The following is a 16,748-nucleotide window of genomic DNA, read 5'->3' as shown; positions in this document are numbered from 1 at the left end:
TACTATTTTTAGCTTATTGTAAACTGTTTAATCAACTTACAATTATGCAGGAATTATGTGCCTAGATTGCTTTTAAAGTAATTAAAATTTCCTCTAATAACTAAGAAAATTATGTTGAATATATGTGCATGAGTTTTTTATAAATGCCATGTCCAGTTGTATCCATATTGGGGGGGTCTTTAAAAATGGCCATATCTGTCTCCTGTACCGTCTCCTTATCTATATCCATATCCATGTTGATGCAACATTGGTACAAAGTTTTCATTGGCTTGTGTCATTGCATACTTTTTGCAGTAAAGGAGAACACACCTTTATTTCTATTGTAATACAACTGCCTATAAGCACATTCTACTGCTAGGCACATATTCCAGGAAAAGCGTCAACCTTATCGTATTGCTCATAATGATAATACACAAGAACATCCCTATCTGCTGTGCCGCCTATAAACCCATAGTTTGGCATATGGGTGGCTGAATATAGTTCTGATTTGTTAAAGAAGGGATGGCCCTTCTAACAGCTTGTAAGTTGTCAACTACACAAAAACAGAAAGAAATGAAGAAATGTCTGAACTATAGACTTTTGCTTAAAATGAATCAACAAGATGATATAATGAAATGGAGACAATGATGATTTTCCAGACTCAATGTACTAACTCAACATATAAAGAAAGGATAATGTGTAAATATGGTTAAACATACAAAAGGTCTTCCATGGTCTCCTCAAGCTACAGTGGTGGAACCCACAATTTTCAGCTAGAGATTTCAACTACTATCTTTAACCATTTACAATTTTTTAAATAGCTGCATGAGGATCCAACAAGCACACCCAAGAGCTTGGAGGAAAATTGAAGAATTTTCTAGACCAATAGGGTTGGCAAGTTATTACATGCACAGCTGCAACCCATGGCATATATCCACAACCACACTATGCATTTTGAGCCTGTTAATGTTGCAGCTTCAGTCGGATTGAATTAACCTAGAGACACTTCTTCTATGGTTATTGGTCAAATCATAAATTAGACAAACCTTATATAGATTTGGTTATTTATATTATAATTAATATATTGTCTAATGATGATTAACTTATAATTTGCTGTATAGAGATATGTCTCTGCTCAGCCCGTAGGTGAACAGGAAAGGAAACATATAATTAATGCAAAATACTATTCATTTATCAAATGCTTTCCGTACACAACAATGATATTTCATACAATGATAATGATGCCAAAATGCATAAGTGTTTACAACATTTATAATGTCCGAAATGGTGCCAATGAAATGACACAATCATGTCCGCACTAGTAACTGTCTAACTACCCGTTTTGCTAGACAACATCATCCCCCCCAAAAAAGAAATCGTCTCCTCCTGACTCAAAAAACTTAACAAACTTAGGAGACAACATACAAACATAGAAATAAGATAGACTAAGGAGGAGGTTGCATCCCTGAAGTGTTCTGCTATCAATGCAACTCATAAACGTGATCAGTGCAGATGTGTAAGTCCTTCTGCGTCCGTGTGTTAACCTCCACTGCCTCCTTCAGGAGAAGGGTTGCATCCATGGCCTGGGCTTTAGCTATCTGCAATTCTTGTTCGGCCACTTGTAATCTTTGTTCAACCTTCTCCTTATCTCGCAAGAGTGCTACGCGCTCAGCTGCCCATGCTATTTGTTGGCTAACCAATTCAACAACTAACTTCTCTCTAGTTTCCTCCTCAACTGGCATAGACCTCTCAACTGCAATCCTCTCTGCTGCCCTATCCACCTCTGCACACCTATGAGCAGAATAGACACTTTTATATGCCCCCACTATCTCGTGTGCCAACTTCTCCGTAGGAGTGTTGCATGGTCCTAACTCAGGTTCTGCAACCCAATTAGCCAACATCTTCGGTGTTTCTACTGCTGGCCATCCACTAGCCTCAAAGCAGGAACGAAAATGCTTAGGATAGACTCCACAAATATAGGCTTGGATCAGATGTAACTCCTTCCTATAAGTCAAAGCCTGATATGAAACGATGCGTCCTCTCTCCATCACAACCTCCATAGCTCTGATGTATGCCTTGCATCTATCCTCATCTGACCCATAATCCTCTTTTCCCACATTGTCGATATTTCATTCCCTATTGGTATCCATCTCTGCCTCTCCTGCGGTAGCCGCGTCCACAGGAATGAGTTGGAACTCCTGTCTCAAAAATAAATTGGCTCTATCCATCACTTCAACCTTCATGGGTTGTGTTGCCTATGTCGTCTCAATGCTCTCGACTAGCTGTGCTGGTTGGGCCTCGGCTAACAAAGATGAAGATATGGTGACCAAAATGTCAAAGCCAATCACATCTAGTCAAACCTGAGGTTCAGGCTTTGGCGCGTGCATCTTTACTATCTCTGCTACTGGCGCTGCTGGTGCAGCTGGATCTGGTGAAAGATACTGTGAAGTCATAACATTTGTCGAGGCTGTTAGTGGAGTCATGATAATTGGCGCATGCTTCTAGCCAAATGGAGGAATAAGTGGGGTAGTGGTTGTCAAGTGCGTTGAAGTTGGCAAATGGGGAGGGGTGAAAAATGTGGACCCTTCGACTGCTGCGTCGCTCCCAACTTCTGCCTAGGTACTCTCTTCCTCGAAATCGGCTCCACTGCTCTCTGTGGTTTCCTCCCTTCCACTGTCTGTGTCCTCGTATGCTTCCAACCCTTGCAATATCTTCTTCTGACCGACCATAGTTCCACCTGTATCTAAATGCCTCCAGTAGAATATTGGAGGTTCTCTTGGCGCCAATTTCCCCCTTGGTGGAACTTCAAAGTCGTTTACTAGAACTTGATGAAGGGTTTCTTCGAAAACCAAGCCGATGGCATGATGGGGCATAAAAATGTCCAATGCTATAATGTCATAAACTCCTCCATCCTGTCGTGGGGACCATAGCCCAATCATACACGACACTATTCATGATGCCGTTCATGAATGTAATTTGAGGCAGGGTGATATCTAAGGCCCTACTTGCCCTCGTCAACCTGCTTTTAATTACATCCATAATACATCTCCAATGGCCCTCTCGAATGAAATCTCTCCCTAGTCTTCAACTCTTGGCACCTTTCACCATCGACTCCATTTCCTTTGGTGTAAGATTGCGGCCCACCAAATTTACCCAATATTCCTTGCATTCTTGCAGCAACTTTTGATTCTTGGTCACCACTTTGCGACCTCCTTGGCTAGGAATGCCAAAAACCCTACTGAAATCTCATGGTTTGAAAGAGACTATCATACAATGCTTTTTGTACAAAAATGTACTTGTTTTGCTGTTCTTGTTGTACATTTTTATCATAATTCTTAGGATCAACTCAAATAGCCGAATGGAGAACATTGGAAGTTGTATTCCCCAATGTACTTGCACCCGTATTAAAATTTGTTTGATTAAATCTGTATTTGCAGTCTCTTGCCACCATCTCCGACACTCACTACCATTCAACCCTTCAAACTGAATTGTGAGGTGTGACAGGTCAGCCTTCACTTTTTGTTTCTTGTTGCTAGAAGTTGTCGACCCTACAACTAGGACTCCAAAAGCTAACACTCTAGCATTCTTTTCCATATTTTCCTTCAACTAAATTTTCCACTATTTTCTTTTCCCTACAAACTCCATAGTAACAATCTCTTGTTTTGTCTTTTAATGTAACCAAAAGAAATGGTTAGGGTTTGCTCTCTCTTTTATCTTGTGCAACAGTGCTTCTCCGATAGCAATGGTTCCCACTCTGAATGCCTTTGTTGCACTTTATTTCCCTACAGATATTCTTATGTTTCCTGCGGACTCTATGCTTTGAAATATGTTTCCTCTTACACTGAACGTGGCTCCTTTCTTTAAAAAAAAATATGGGTCACAAATGGAGCCTGGCCTTTGAGAATTATCCACGAAGCTTTGTTTAATTAGTTGTATGATTGCGTAAAGCAACTGTTTAATCATAACACAAACTACAGGTGCTTTTGATTTGTCATTACAAACTGTGATTGTGTTGTATTCTGTGGAGTTGGAGTGAGGATGGAGCTTTAACCAAAAAAAATGCTTGTTACCAGGATTCACTATTTGTATCTCCTAGATTGCATAGTCATGGTGAGTTGTATAAATCGTCTTCATATGCCAAACAGTACATATCATCACAGTAGAATGAATTTGAGCATCTCAGTACCATTTCTCCTAGCTTTTCTCTTTTGGAGTAACAATGGTTGCAGCCTTAAGACCCTTCTCTATGGACACCCTTATTTCCTTTCTCGTGGACCTGCTCTTCCTCGTCAGGTTCGATTAGATTGGTTGATTTTGCTTTTACCGTTGTCAGCCTTTATTTCCCCACAGGAGCTCATGATGCAATTACTTTTCCCCGATAGGGGCCTGCAGGACATGTCCGCGTGACATCGTGTCTGTGGAACCATTCTCCCAATTTAAATTTTTTTTTATTTTAAAGTCGATACATTGAATTCTCGCTTGGTATTACCGCCCATTTCGCCTTGTTGTCATTCACAATAAAATTTTAGCTGAGACCTGTTGATGGCGTCAGGGATTTCTCACCCATTGAGAGTCCATAGTTTTATGGATCCATTGTCGTCGACTTCTCTCACTTTATACGGTCCAAGCCAATTAACCTTGAATTTCTCTGGTTTTATCTCGTTGCAGCCGTTGTACCAAAGCACGAGTTGGCCTAGCTGAAACCTTGTTCCTTTCAAATGTTTGTTGTGCCATACCTTTCGATGGGTCTGCGCCACCTCTATCGCCCATTGCACTATTAATCTACATTCATCCAATTTGTTCAATTGATATAGGCGTTCTCGTAAACTCTCCATATCTTTGAGTCTATTGTTAATTGTAATTCACAGACTTGGGACCATAAATTTGGTTGGTACCACAACTTCTTGGCCAAACATCAACTAGAACGGTGTCTATCCCGCTGTAACTTTGAATGTGGTATGATAGGCCCATAGCATTTAAGGCAAATTTTTCTTCCAGTCTACTTATTCGATGCAACATGATTTGTATAGGATGGCCACCAGAATTTTATTTGTGGCTTCCACCTGGCCATTGGCTCGTGGGTAGTAGGGACTTGACAACAAATGAAAGATCTTGAATTCCATTGTCAATAATTTGATCACGTGATTGACAAAGTAACCCCCTTTATCACTTGCCGATTGAATAGGTATGCCATACCGTGTGATGATTTATTCATACAAGAACTTAGCCATACTAATTGCAAAATTGTTGGGTAGTGTCCGAGCCTCTACCCACTTTGTTAAATACTCCGTAGCCACCACTATATCAACAACGCCGGGCCCTACTTGCCTTCAGTGGACCCACAAAGTCTAGTCCCCAATGTTCAAACCATAGTTCGAAAAATCGCCAAAGGCAAAAACTCGCCAAGCCCCCCAAAAGTTTAATCGAGAAAAACTTAGCGATTTAAAAAAAAAACTCAGGAACATAAAAAACCGCTGAAATTTAATTAAAATACATTTATTTTGCAAAATTTAATGAGAAGATGCATCTAATAAGTTAATTAAAAACAATACAAAAGAAACAAACAGAGTTTAGATATATATAAATGCATAGTGCGTACAAAATTGCATTCTCATGCAGAATGCTCATGGTAAGAAGCAAAATAGTAAATAGTTTCAATCTGTCAAACTAGAAGTAAATACTAAAAGTCTAAATACATCAATACAATGTCAATGACTCAATCACATCTTCCTCTTTCCACTTGCACTAGCAGGAAAGCGAGGGGGTCTAGTCCTAGAAGAAGGGCGTGAGCTGCGTGACTGTGAACTCTGTGGCTGTGCCCCCTCGCTTGACGTCCCTACTGACTGGCTTGGCATCCTAGAAGAGGATGCATCTCCTCCTAATGGTAATGCCTGATCCTCGCCTGAATCATCCTCGTCCTCATCCTCAATGTCATCCATAGTGAACTGAAAATCAGCGTCAGCCTCCCCCTCCATGGCTTGCCTCTCCAAATCAGCGATCTCATTTGGTGCAAACAATGGACCTGGCTCCTGTGCTGTCCAATCAGAATAAGGATCTATCTCATCTAGATCAAGTGGACCAGGTAGTTCTAAGAGCTGTGCCTTTTTTATGCGCAACTTAAGATTATAGTGCATATAAACAAGGTCATTAAGCTATTTTTGAGTCATTATGTTTCTTTTCTTTGTGTGGATGGACTCAAATAAGCTCCAATTGCGCTCACAATGGGATGAGCTACAAGGTTGGGATAGGACTCTGAGAGCAAATTTCCTTACATTGGGGGTATTGCCACCCCAACTTGCCCACCAACCATCTGCAAAACAAAATAAAAAAAGTTATAAAGCAATAAGAAAAATAATCAAAAGCACAAGTTATCAATTAGCAAAAGTTTTAAAGTTTGACGCTTTACTTGGTGCTTGAGTAAATCTTGCTCTCTTTGCTAGCATAGAAGAGAACAAAGGACCCCTCGATTCCACATAGATTTGTTGTTCGGTCACAATAAGGTCTCTCTCCTCTTCACTTGATAACATTCTCTCAATGCATTTAGAGAGACCTTCCATGACCTCTCCATTAGGATCTGAGTAGGAATCACAGCCCTAAAACAAATAGAAAATGATATCAAGTCTTACTACACAACCTTAAAAAGTAAAGTAAAATAAAGTCTTAGTAAAATCCCAACTTCAAGGACAATCAATTATCATGATTCATAGTACCTGAATTTGGGATTGAGGAAATGAATAGGTTGGTGGAGCATATTGTTCCACCTCCTATCAATTATTTCCCAAATGGGGTCAAATCTGAGACTGTCCCCATGATAGTAACTTCTAAGAGCCTCTTTCGCCCTATCCATGGCCTCATAAAGACCTCCCATTGGGGATTGCTGCCCATCACCTATGCGCAAGACTAGAACCAGGGGCAGAGACATCTACATTTGAAATTTGGAAAATACAAATTAGTTAATAACATAGTAAGTTATGAATTGATAATGAAACTTGAATAAACTAAAAATATAATGTTTTGAGTTTTGAAGTTACCTACACAATCTCCTTAGCCTTTGCAAAAAAGCTATCATCAAAGACTATCTGTGCCACAGCCTCTCCTTCGGGCTTCTTTGAGTAAAGTGAAGCAACCCAATCAGCACACACAAACATTTGCCTCAAAGCCAATATGTGGTCAAGAGTGCTTTGCAACGTCAAAAAGACCGTTGCAAACCTTGTCATAGCAGGTCTCATCAAATCTTTGCCTTTAGTGGCTTTTCTCATCAAATTGAGAACCCATGGGTGATTATAGATATATTTCGTGACTCGCTTAGTATCTTCCACAATTGGACTCACCCAATCAAGTTTTCCTATGTCCTCCAAAAGAAGGTCAAGGACATGTGCTGCACAAGGTGACCAAAAAAGTGTGGGATGCCTCTCTTGGAGGATTCTACCTAAAAGATTAGCAAAAAATCAATAATTGGTGACAAACTTTCCATATTTAGTATTTACAAATTACATCAAATATAAATTGAATAATACCATAGCATTACATTTATGATTCATATTGATTCGAATTAAAAAAATTAAATTTACCTGCTGCCACATATGCTGCTGCATTATCTGTGATTATTTGCACCACATTCTCTATTCCCACCTCCATGACAACATTCTCCAACATTAAAGCCAATGTGGCTGCATTTTTCACTTTGTTGGAGCCATCGACAGATTTCCAAAACACCACATCATCTTTGCAAGCAACCAAGAAATTAATAATGGTTCTGCTTCTTCCATCTGTCCACCCATCAGATAAAATGGTGCATCCATACTTCTTCCACTCTTTCTTTTGGTCTTCTATCAATAATGTTGCCCTACCAACCGCTTTGTCAAGCAACCTACAAAATTTAGGTGTAATATTAAATAAAGTGTAAGTGTTAGTAAAAAATAGGAAATAAATTATAACAATTAAGATTTAAAATATAACAATGAACTAAAGTGAATCACAATTATTTACAATTACTAAAATTTAAATAGTAAAATACTAACCTTCCACTCATATCCTTGCGATTAGGCAGCTTGTACCCTTTGCCTGATATTGTTATTGCATTGACCATATTGACCCAATAGGGACTATCAGCGGCATTCATTGAGATATTGTTGAAAAACCAAAAATCAGATGCTGCAATATCAGTTTGCTCATGCACCTCCTTAAACCATGCAGTGCCCCCTAATGATGGCTGTGCTCCAGGTGTGTTCTTGGGCACAAAATAACCCCCTATCCCTAATGGGGATCCGAATGGTGATGAAGAAGTAGGAGATGTAGAAGAAGTGGAACCGGTAAAAGAGAAATTTTTTTTGCGGATCCGTGGGCCACGAAGAGATCCCGGTATGTTCTCAAGTGCTTCTTTTTCCTCTTGCATATCAAAAGGAGCTCCTTCAGATTCAGCTATGGCTGCCCTCATAGCTAATTTTGCCCTCCCCCTATTCAATTTTTTCTCTTCAGCAGTTGCAAGTAGGGCATTGATGAATCTTTTTTCTTCATCAGTTACCTTGAGACAAGGATTTGAATCATGTTTCTTTATGCCTGCAAGGTGGTATTTGAGGCAGTTTATGCCTCCAGAAATAATTCTCTCACATGGAATGCATATCACTTTCCCAACATCATTTGGAGCTTTATAGGCAAACCACCATGTCTTATCTCTTGCATTTTTAGGCCAAGTGCCTATATATCCAGAAGGGCATGGTGTTTGTGGCCACTCTTCTTGTGGATTTGTCATGTTTTTTTAATGATTGACCGCTGCCCTACACATAAATTTATTGAAAAATGAATAAACAAAGTTAGAACTTAGAAGCTAGGGTTTCAAATGATTTGAAAACATTTACAAACAACAACAAAAACAAAAGAACATTTGTTATAAAACTATAAAAAGTTTTCAAACTATGATAAGATGAACATACCTGGAAAGAAATTTGTCTTCTAAAATCGGTTAGAATCCTCTACAATCCACTCAAATCCGCCTTGAATCACTTGCAATCAACCAAGAATGCCTCCAAACCTTCTTCTCTTCACTCCTCAAGGCTCTAAACAATGCAAATACAAGAAAGAATGAGAAAAAACACTCACTGCCGCTTTAACCCGTCACAGGCCGCGGGCAAAACTTTCACCAGTAAAGTGCGATTTTTTATTAAAAAATCGCCGAGTTTTTGCCGATTACTCGGCGAATTTTTACTAGACTCCTGAGTTTTTAAATCGGCAAGTTAACTGGTGAAAAACTCACCGAGCTAGGAAACTCGGTGAGTTTTCCATCTATGGTTCAAACAACTCTTGGGCATGGGATGAGTTTAATAGCATCAAGTCCTTGAGTGTTTCGCCGGCTCTCTAGCATGTATCGTAGCTCAATACCCATTCTCGTGCATCATTGTAAAGTGTGGGCCACCATAACCCAACAAGCAGAACCTTCCGTGTTGTTGTGTCAGGTCCCATGTGGCCACCTGTCGGACCTTCATGTGCTTCCCTTAGAACACTCTGCACTTCTTCCATTACACATCGCCACAACACTTGATCATGACCCATCTTGTACAGGAGACCATTTATTAGTTGGAAAGTTCGGCTCCTTAAAACTAGCTTCCGCTGTTTGCCTGGCGGCATCTCTCTCGAAAATTGAGACGTCGATAGATACTCCCCAATAGATTTGTACCATCCTGGAAGAATGGTGATTCTGAATAAGTGTGCATCCAGAAAATCATCATTGACCCCTTCTAGTGGCTCCCCGGACCTAATTTGGGAGAGCTGGTCCGCAATGACATGACTCTTCCTGGGTTACACAATGATGGTGAAGGTGAATTCCCATAGTAGCAATACCATCTACTATTTTTGCCTTGGATGATTGGTTTGTTCACCAGGTACGTCAATTCTTGGTGATCAACATAAAAGGTAAATGATGTAGCCAATAGGTAATGTCTACACTTTTGTACCAAGTACACCATCCCAAGAGCCTCCCTTTCAGTGGTGCTATAATTCCACTCGGCTTTTGACAATAGCCGACTTGCAAAATACACTGGGTGATCAAGGCCATGGTCACCAGTCTATGCCAACGTTGCACCTATGGCGAAGTTTGACATGTCTACGTGGACGTGGAACTCCCTGTCCCAGTTTGGATACGCCAATATGGGGGCCCGCAATAATCTATTCTTCAGTTCTGTGAAGGCAATCTCCTGCTCAGAAGTCTAGATGTATGGTTCTCCTTTCCGTGTCAACTTGTCCAACGGCAAAGCAATTCGAGCATAGTTCTTTATAAACCATCTATAGTAAAATAGCTTCCTCTGTTCGCCTAGCGGCATCTCTCTCGAAAATTGAGACGTCGATAGATACTCCCCAATAGATTTGTACCATCTTGGAAGAATGGCGATTCTGAATAAGTGTGCATCCAGAAAATCATCATTGACCCCTTCTAGTGGCTCCCCGGACCTAAATTGGGAGAGCTGGTCCGCAATGACATGACTCTTCCTAGGTTACACAATGATGGTGAAGGTGAATTCCCATAGTAGCAACAACCATCTACTATTTTTGCCTTGGATGATTGGTTTGTTCACCAGGTACGTCAATTCTTGGTGATCAACATAAAAGGTAAATGATGTAGCCAATAGGTTGTCTACACTTTTGTACCAAGTACACCATCCCAAGAGCCTCCCTTTCAGTGGTGCTATAATTCCACTCGGCTTTTGACAATAGCCGACTTGCAAAATACACTGGGTGATCGAGACCATGGTCGCCAGTCTATGCCAACGTTGCACCTATGGCGAAGTTTGACATGTCTACGTGGATGTGGAACTCCCTGTCCTAGTTTGGATACGCCAATATGGGGGCCCACAATAATCTATTCTTCAGTTCTGTGAAGGCAGTCTCCTGCTCAGAAGTCTAGATGTATGGTTCTCCTTTTCATATCAACTTGTCCAACGGCAAAGCAATTCGAGCATAGTTCTTTATAAACCATCTATAGTACCCAATGTGCTTGAGGAAAGATGACTCCAGATACCTTCGTCGGGGCTTCCATTTCCACTATCACTGTTACTTTATTGGGGTCGGTCTTTAATATGTGCCCAAGTAGTTTTCCTTGAGGAACCATGAACCAACATTTTTTTGGATTCAATGCTAGCCTTGCCCATTGACACTTTCTGTACATTCCTAGAGTGCCTTCAACTGGTTGTCTTGTCCATTGAAAATGGACCAATCATTCAAAAATGCTCAGAAGTTGCCTACCGACATTTTGTCAAATATGTGCAAAATGTTCCTCTGAAACGTGGCAAGTGCATTACACAATCCAAAGGGCATTTAGTTGTACGCATACACTCCATCCTCCACCACAAAAGTAGTTTTCAGTTTGTCTTCTTTAGCAATGGAGATCTGGTTATAGCTAGAGAATCCATCCATGAAGGAATACATCTCGTGTTTGCCCACTTCTAGGATCATGTCAGTGAACGGAATTGGGAAGGGATCTTTTATTGGGATGACGTTGAGGCATTGGAAGTCCACACATCCAAATTTGGATCCCGTTCTTCTTCATCGATATCACAATTGGTGACACCCACTCACTTGTTTGAACTTTGAATATTATGGCGGCTTCCAGCATTTGTTGTATTTCCTCATCTGCGTGGGCTACGTAGTTCTTGTTCATTCTGTACGGGCACTTCCACGTAGGTATGGCTCTCGGTACCAACAATATGTGGTGGACACACATCTCTGGCGAGACTCCTTTTAAATCCTTGTAAGTCCATGTAAATACATCTTTGTATTCCAAAAAGATTTTGAATGCCGCAGCCTTCAGTACAGGGTTCCAATCATCTCCCACGAGTATGTTTCTTGGATTCTCTGCGTCTCCAAGATTAGTAGCCTCTATGAACGACTCTTCGTATCTTATCTCTTTTCCTTCAAAGCAATGGGCGGGACTCTCATTGATCTCCACGTTACCTTCTCTGTATTCCACAAACTTTGGTGGGAATACCTCTTCATCTTCTGGCTCCTCGACGCCAACCATGTACGTATGGAAGAGTTCATAGTCTTCCATTTGCCAATGGAAAAGTTCATTCAGTGAACTGGTCTCGTCTCTTGAACACTCTTCCAATTCTAAAATGCCTTCGTTTTTTGGATCCATTCTTTCCTCATCTATTTGATGCTCTCCGTTTGACTCGAAATCCGACAATGATGCAATTTCTTCACTTACCATTTGAGTTCAAAAATCAATAGCAAACTTTTGCCCTCCGCTTTCCATTGACAAGATATTCTTCCAGTTGTGATTTACTTTTGTGGCCACCAACCATCCTCTTCCAAGAATGGTGTCATATCCCGTTTTCTTCAAGGGAATCACTACGAAATCTAGCACAAATGGTTGCATCCTAACAGTTACTTGTTGAGCCACCAAGGTCCCTAGGGGCTTTATCCCCTACTGGTTGGTGCCAAGAAAGTTGAATGTGGGTGGCCACAGGGTAGGCTTGCTCAATTTCCTCCATGTCTCCTTGGGAAGAACATTCACCTTGGACCCACCATCTATGATGGTGTCTGTTAGGATGGTTCCGAGGATTCCCATCTCTATTATCGTCGGATGACGGATGTTGCTTACTGTCAACAACATGTGATCTACTACCGATCCTCCTAGTACCATTGGTTGTTCGTTCGTTTCCAATGGGTTTGCGTGGGCATTCAATAATGCCATCCTTAGTTGTGGTACAACTTATAATACGTCTTGAACTCTAATGGGCACCTCCATTTGCACAATTTGATTGACCAAGTTTTTCTCTCCCTCTGATCGCCAAGGAATAGTATCTTTCATGTCCTTTATGGCCTTCATTGCCCTTTCTACATCCTCCCATGCCTCCCACAACCTTTGCTTCTCTGTGCGGGGTTAGGATAGGTGGCCTGCTTAGCCTAGTTGCAGGTGAGAACCAGAACTTTTTCCTCGTCAATGTTAATGAGGTTTACTTGTTTCAGGCAGTTAGCATCTTCGTGGTCCCCTAGACCACACCATTGACATAATTTTTGTAGAGTGTCGTTCTTTGAACACTCTGGCAAAGTGGCCCCACTAGTTACATGTCTAGTATTGGATTATAGGCCTTCCCTTGGAATCATATTGTATCCAATTCCTATTGTCATTCCTGCCTCGTCCTCCTCGATGGTTGTTTCGATAGCCGCTAGATGTGGCATTATTATTGCCCTAGGTCTTGTTGTTAGTGCCAGAAGTGGATGGTTGTTCCTATGTGAACAATATCTGTTGGCTTCTAGTCTTCATGTTGAACGGACATTCCTTTGTAGAATGACCTAGGACCTGACAGATATCACACATTGCCTTTTTGGGGCACGATCCCTTTGAATGACCTTTCTCTTTGTAATCCGTACACCAAATTTCTCCTTCCTCCATGCGGCCAGTTCCCTTTATGGATTTGAATTCCTTTCTCATCCACTCTAAGTCTTTCTGGAGTGCTTGTACTTTCTTGCTGAGCCCCTCCTTGTTGTTTGCACTGCTTCCTTCGTCGAAGGATTCATCGCTCTTAGAGGAGGATGAGGATTTGCTTCTCTTCTTCTTCTACTTTGTTGTTTTTCTCTCACTTTCTAAATTTAGGGCCTAGTCATGGGCATCTGTGTAGGATGTGGGTGGAACTATCTTCATTTTCCTTCTCAATGCCCCACAGAGGTCTTCTACAAACCAACTTTTCTTTAGTTCATCCGCCGGTTGAGTACCCATCCGACTAAGATCTTTGAGCCTTTGATTGTAGGCTCGAACAGTGTCCTCTTGTTTATAGTTGTAGATTTTCACCACAACCTCGTTGTCATCCCATAGTAGTTGGAATTCTGTTTAGAATTCTTTCTTTAGATCATTCCATGTAGAGATTTTTGCTTTGTCCATGTTGGAGAACCAATCCACCACCACTCCTCGTAGGCTGGCTGGAAACTAGTTCAACCATTCATCCGCATCCATGATCAAGTTGGCGGTCCACATTGTTTCACACGTATGACAATGCCACATGGGATCTTCCTTCCCATTGCCTATGAACTTCGGGAGTTTTGCTTTTGAGAAATTGTGCTTCTCACTCTTTGATTAACACTAGATTGTGTCGCTAAACTATTAGAAGTTGATTTTGGCGGGTTACTCTGACCATCGTGCAGTGTCGCTCCAGCACTTCCTTTTGCCCCAGTGTCTTTTGTGGGCCTCGCCGCCTCTCCTACTTCTTCACAAGTTTCCTCTCGTAGTGGTGTACATGATGAATGCAAAAATTGCTCCTCTGTCTCCTCAAGCACTGCTAATCTATGTCATGTTTCCTCGAGCAACTCCTCATTGCTCCGTCCCTGTCGTTCCAGTGAACTGTGGCACCCTTTGTTGGTTCCTATGAACCCCACTATGACCACCACAACAAGTGATTCCTCTAGCTGCTCCTCAGTCTGTTCCCTAATGAGTTGTCTTATTCTTTGTCATCGTTTGGCTTTGCCCCGCACAATTTGTAATTCCTCAATTTCTTCCCTCAAATTCCTATTCTTACTTAAAAGATTGGGCATTTGACATATACCATTATAAAACAAAACAAAGCGAAACACTCTTTTATTTATTTACTCTATATACATCGTGTCGACTTATGCGACAATTACAGATTTCTGAGTGCCCTTGACACCACGAAGCAACAGCTCATGGTTTAGTTTTTTGACACCATGCATCTCTCTCCTCATAGAATTTCTTGAGTCTCCTAACGGCATTCCTCGTGTTCTACTTCCTGCGTCTCTTCTGTGCCACGTAGGCTTGTGTGATCAAACGAGGAAGTTGGTCCAAAAATTTGTTCGTGGTTGGGCTTGCATGCATAGCATTCCACACATTGTCTGGCGTAACCCCGTTCTTTGCGGGTTCTCTCTAAACGAAAGTTTCAAGACCTACGTGGTACAAAACATGAAAGTTTTGAGCTGCCTCATGCTCTCCTTCAAAAATTTATGTTTCGCCGTCATCATTTGTCTTCCGATTGTCTTGTATTGTTATTCCCATCTATTTCATCCTTTCATACTATTCCGAATTCGAATTAGCAACGACACCAAATGTTCAGCCCGTAGGTGAACATGAAATGAAACATATAATTAATGCAAAATACTATTCATTTATCAAATGCTTTCAGTACATAACAATGATACTTCATACAATGATAATGATGCCAAAATACGTAAGTGTTTACGACATTTATAATGTCCGAAATGGTACCAATGAAATGACACAACCGTGTCCGCACCAGTAACTATCTAACTACCTTTTTTGCTGGACAACTATCTCCTCTTCTCATATTTATATGACAATCAAATCTGCATTTGAAACACATAGAGATAAATGATAATGTTATTACATTTGCAGAAAACAATCCTATAAAACTCAACATGGTATCAGAGCCTAATTGCAAATGTAAACAAGTTTTTAAGAGCAATGGAGGAGCAAAAGAATTACAGAGAGTTAAAAGCTAGTATTTAATATTTTATTTTGAAGGCTTCATAACTTTAAAGTAGCGGTGGAGCTACATATATTTTTGCTATGGTAACTTGTGAAAGTGGATATTTCATTGTGTCTAAAGTTTTATTCCAAATGACATTTAGTCAAACTCCACCTATTATTATTCAGTGGGCTCAATAACCTTATCATCCGGCATGGAGATGTCAACCAAGGTAGAGTCGAATAGAACAAATATTATAATTTAGAACTTTTAAGATAACACATTAGTTGCATCGAAGGAATCCATCGAAGAATCCTACTCAGCATTTTGTACACACTTGTTTAACGGAGAGAGCATTAAGCCAACACATCAAGAATAAGTTTTTTGCATTTGCTAGAAAAGATGATAAATTTCAAAAAGCTAGGATCAATAACATAAGCGGAGTCAGAAGTGAATAATATCAACCATTCAAATTAAAATTAGAATTCTACAAACAAACATGCAAAAAAAAGGCATTAGATGGCTAACACAGACACGTCAACAAAGGCAATCCAGTGCGGGGGACTCAAGTTATGCAGAAGCAATAACAGAGATCATCACACTATAGAGAGGGCTGCCCATAGATTCAGCATCTTGAATATGAAGAACATCAAATAGAAGAAGTGCTTAATCAATTGGGTGTGAACAATTCCATATTGGAAAATAAAAGGAAATTGATACAGAAATAGACCTCATTCTGCTCACAACAAACAAGGACGAAGGCAAGGATATCCATATTTGACTAAAAGAAGAAGGTTAACGTTGAGAAACAAGGAACTTTGTAAAGCAACAAATTCAGAGTTAACACCCAACGTGGAAACTACTATAGTTTATAATCTAAAGCATACTCCAATCCCCAGGGATATTCAAAGGTTAACATTACCAATAGGAAAAGAAGAAACAAAAGAATCAGATACTGTTCCAAATCAAGATTCTCAGACCAGACAGGCTTCGGGAGGAAATAATCAATACTCAAGTAATAAGAAGACTCTTCTCCACTAGGAATTGGGATAGAAACCCAAGGTACTTTACAGGGCTTAATACTGATATATAATAGTGTCACATTGAAAGTTGAGCTCCTCTAAAACCAGGAGATTGTTAAGTTCAACAAAGGAATACCAAGGAACATTACATTCATGCCATCAAGTATTATGTCATCTCAATCAAGAAATATGTATAAACTTTGAGAAGAACCTACCTATGCTTTCATAACAATTGTGCAATACAATACTAAATAACCAAGAAAATTTCTTGGCAATAAATGAATAGAAATGAAAACGATTAATGTTTCTTTATTGAAGAGGG

The 16,748-nt window shown here is 40.4% G+C and overlaps 1 protein-coding gene across 11 annotated transcripts in view; it reads right to left on the bottom strand.

Moving 5' to 3' along the window:
- The window catches only part of LOC149577320 (E3 UFM1-protein ligase-like protein), a 280,489-nt gene that overhangs the window by 1,296 nt on the left and 262,445 nt on the right, over positions 1 to 16,748 (bottom strand). For 4 of the 11 annotated variants that reach the window (XM_089823441.1, XM_089823453.1, XM_089823450.1 and 1 more), the window contains one exon: positions 71 to 532. The exons of the other annotated variants lie outside the window; for them this stretch is intronic. Coding sequence is in view for 2 of the 4 variants with exons in the window: in XM_089823453.1 (XP_089679579.1) it covers positions 491 to 532 (42 nt within the window). In the remaining 2 variants the exon portion in view is untranslated. Of the gene's footprint in view, positions 1 to 70; positions 533 to 16,748 lie in introns of those variants that run through there. 11 annotated transcript variants of the gene reach the window in all.

The sequence above is a fragment of the Cupressus sempervirens genome, chromosome 1 (assembly GCF_028749045.1).
Source record: "Cupressus sempervirens isolate cs-2001-9-10 chromosome 1, ASM2874904v1, whole genome shotgun sequence".
NCBI lineage: Eukaryota > Viridiplantae > Streptophyta > Pinopsida > Cupressales > Cupressaceae > Cupressus > Cupressus sempervirens.
Note: the sequence above shows the minus strand (reverse complement) of the source record. Positions and strands in the feature narration are given on the sequence as shown.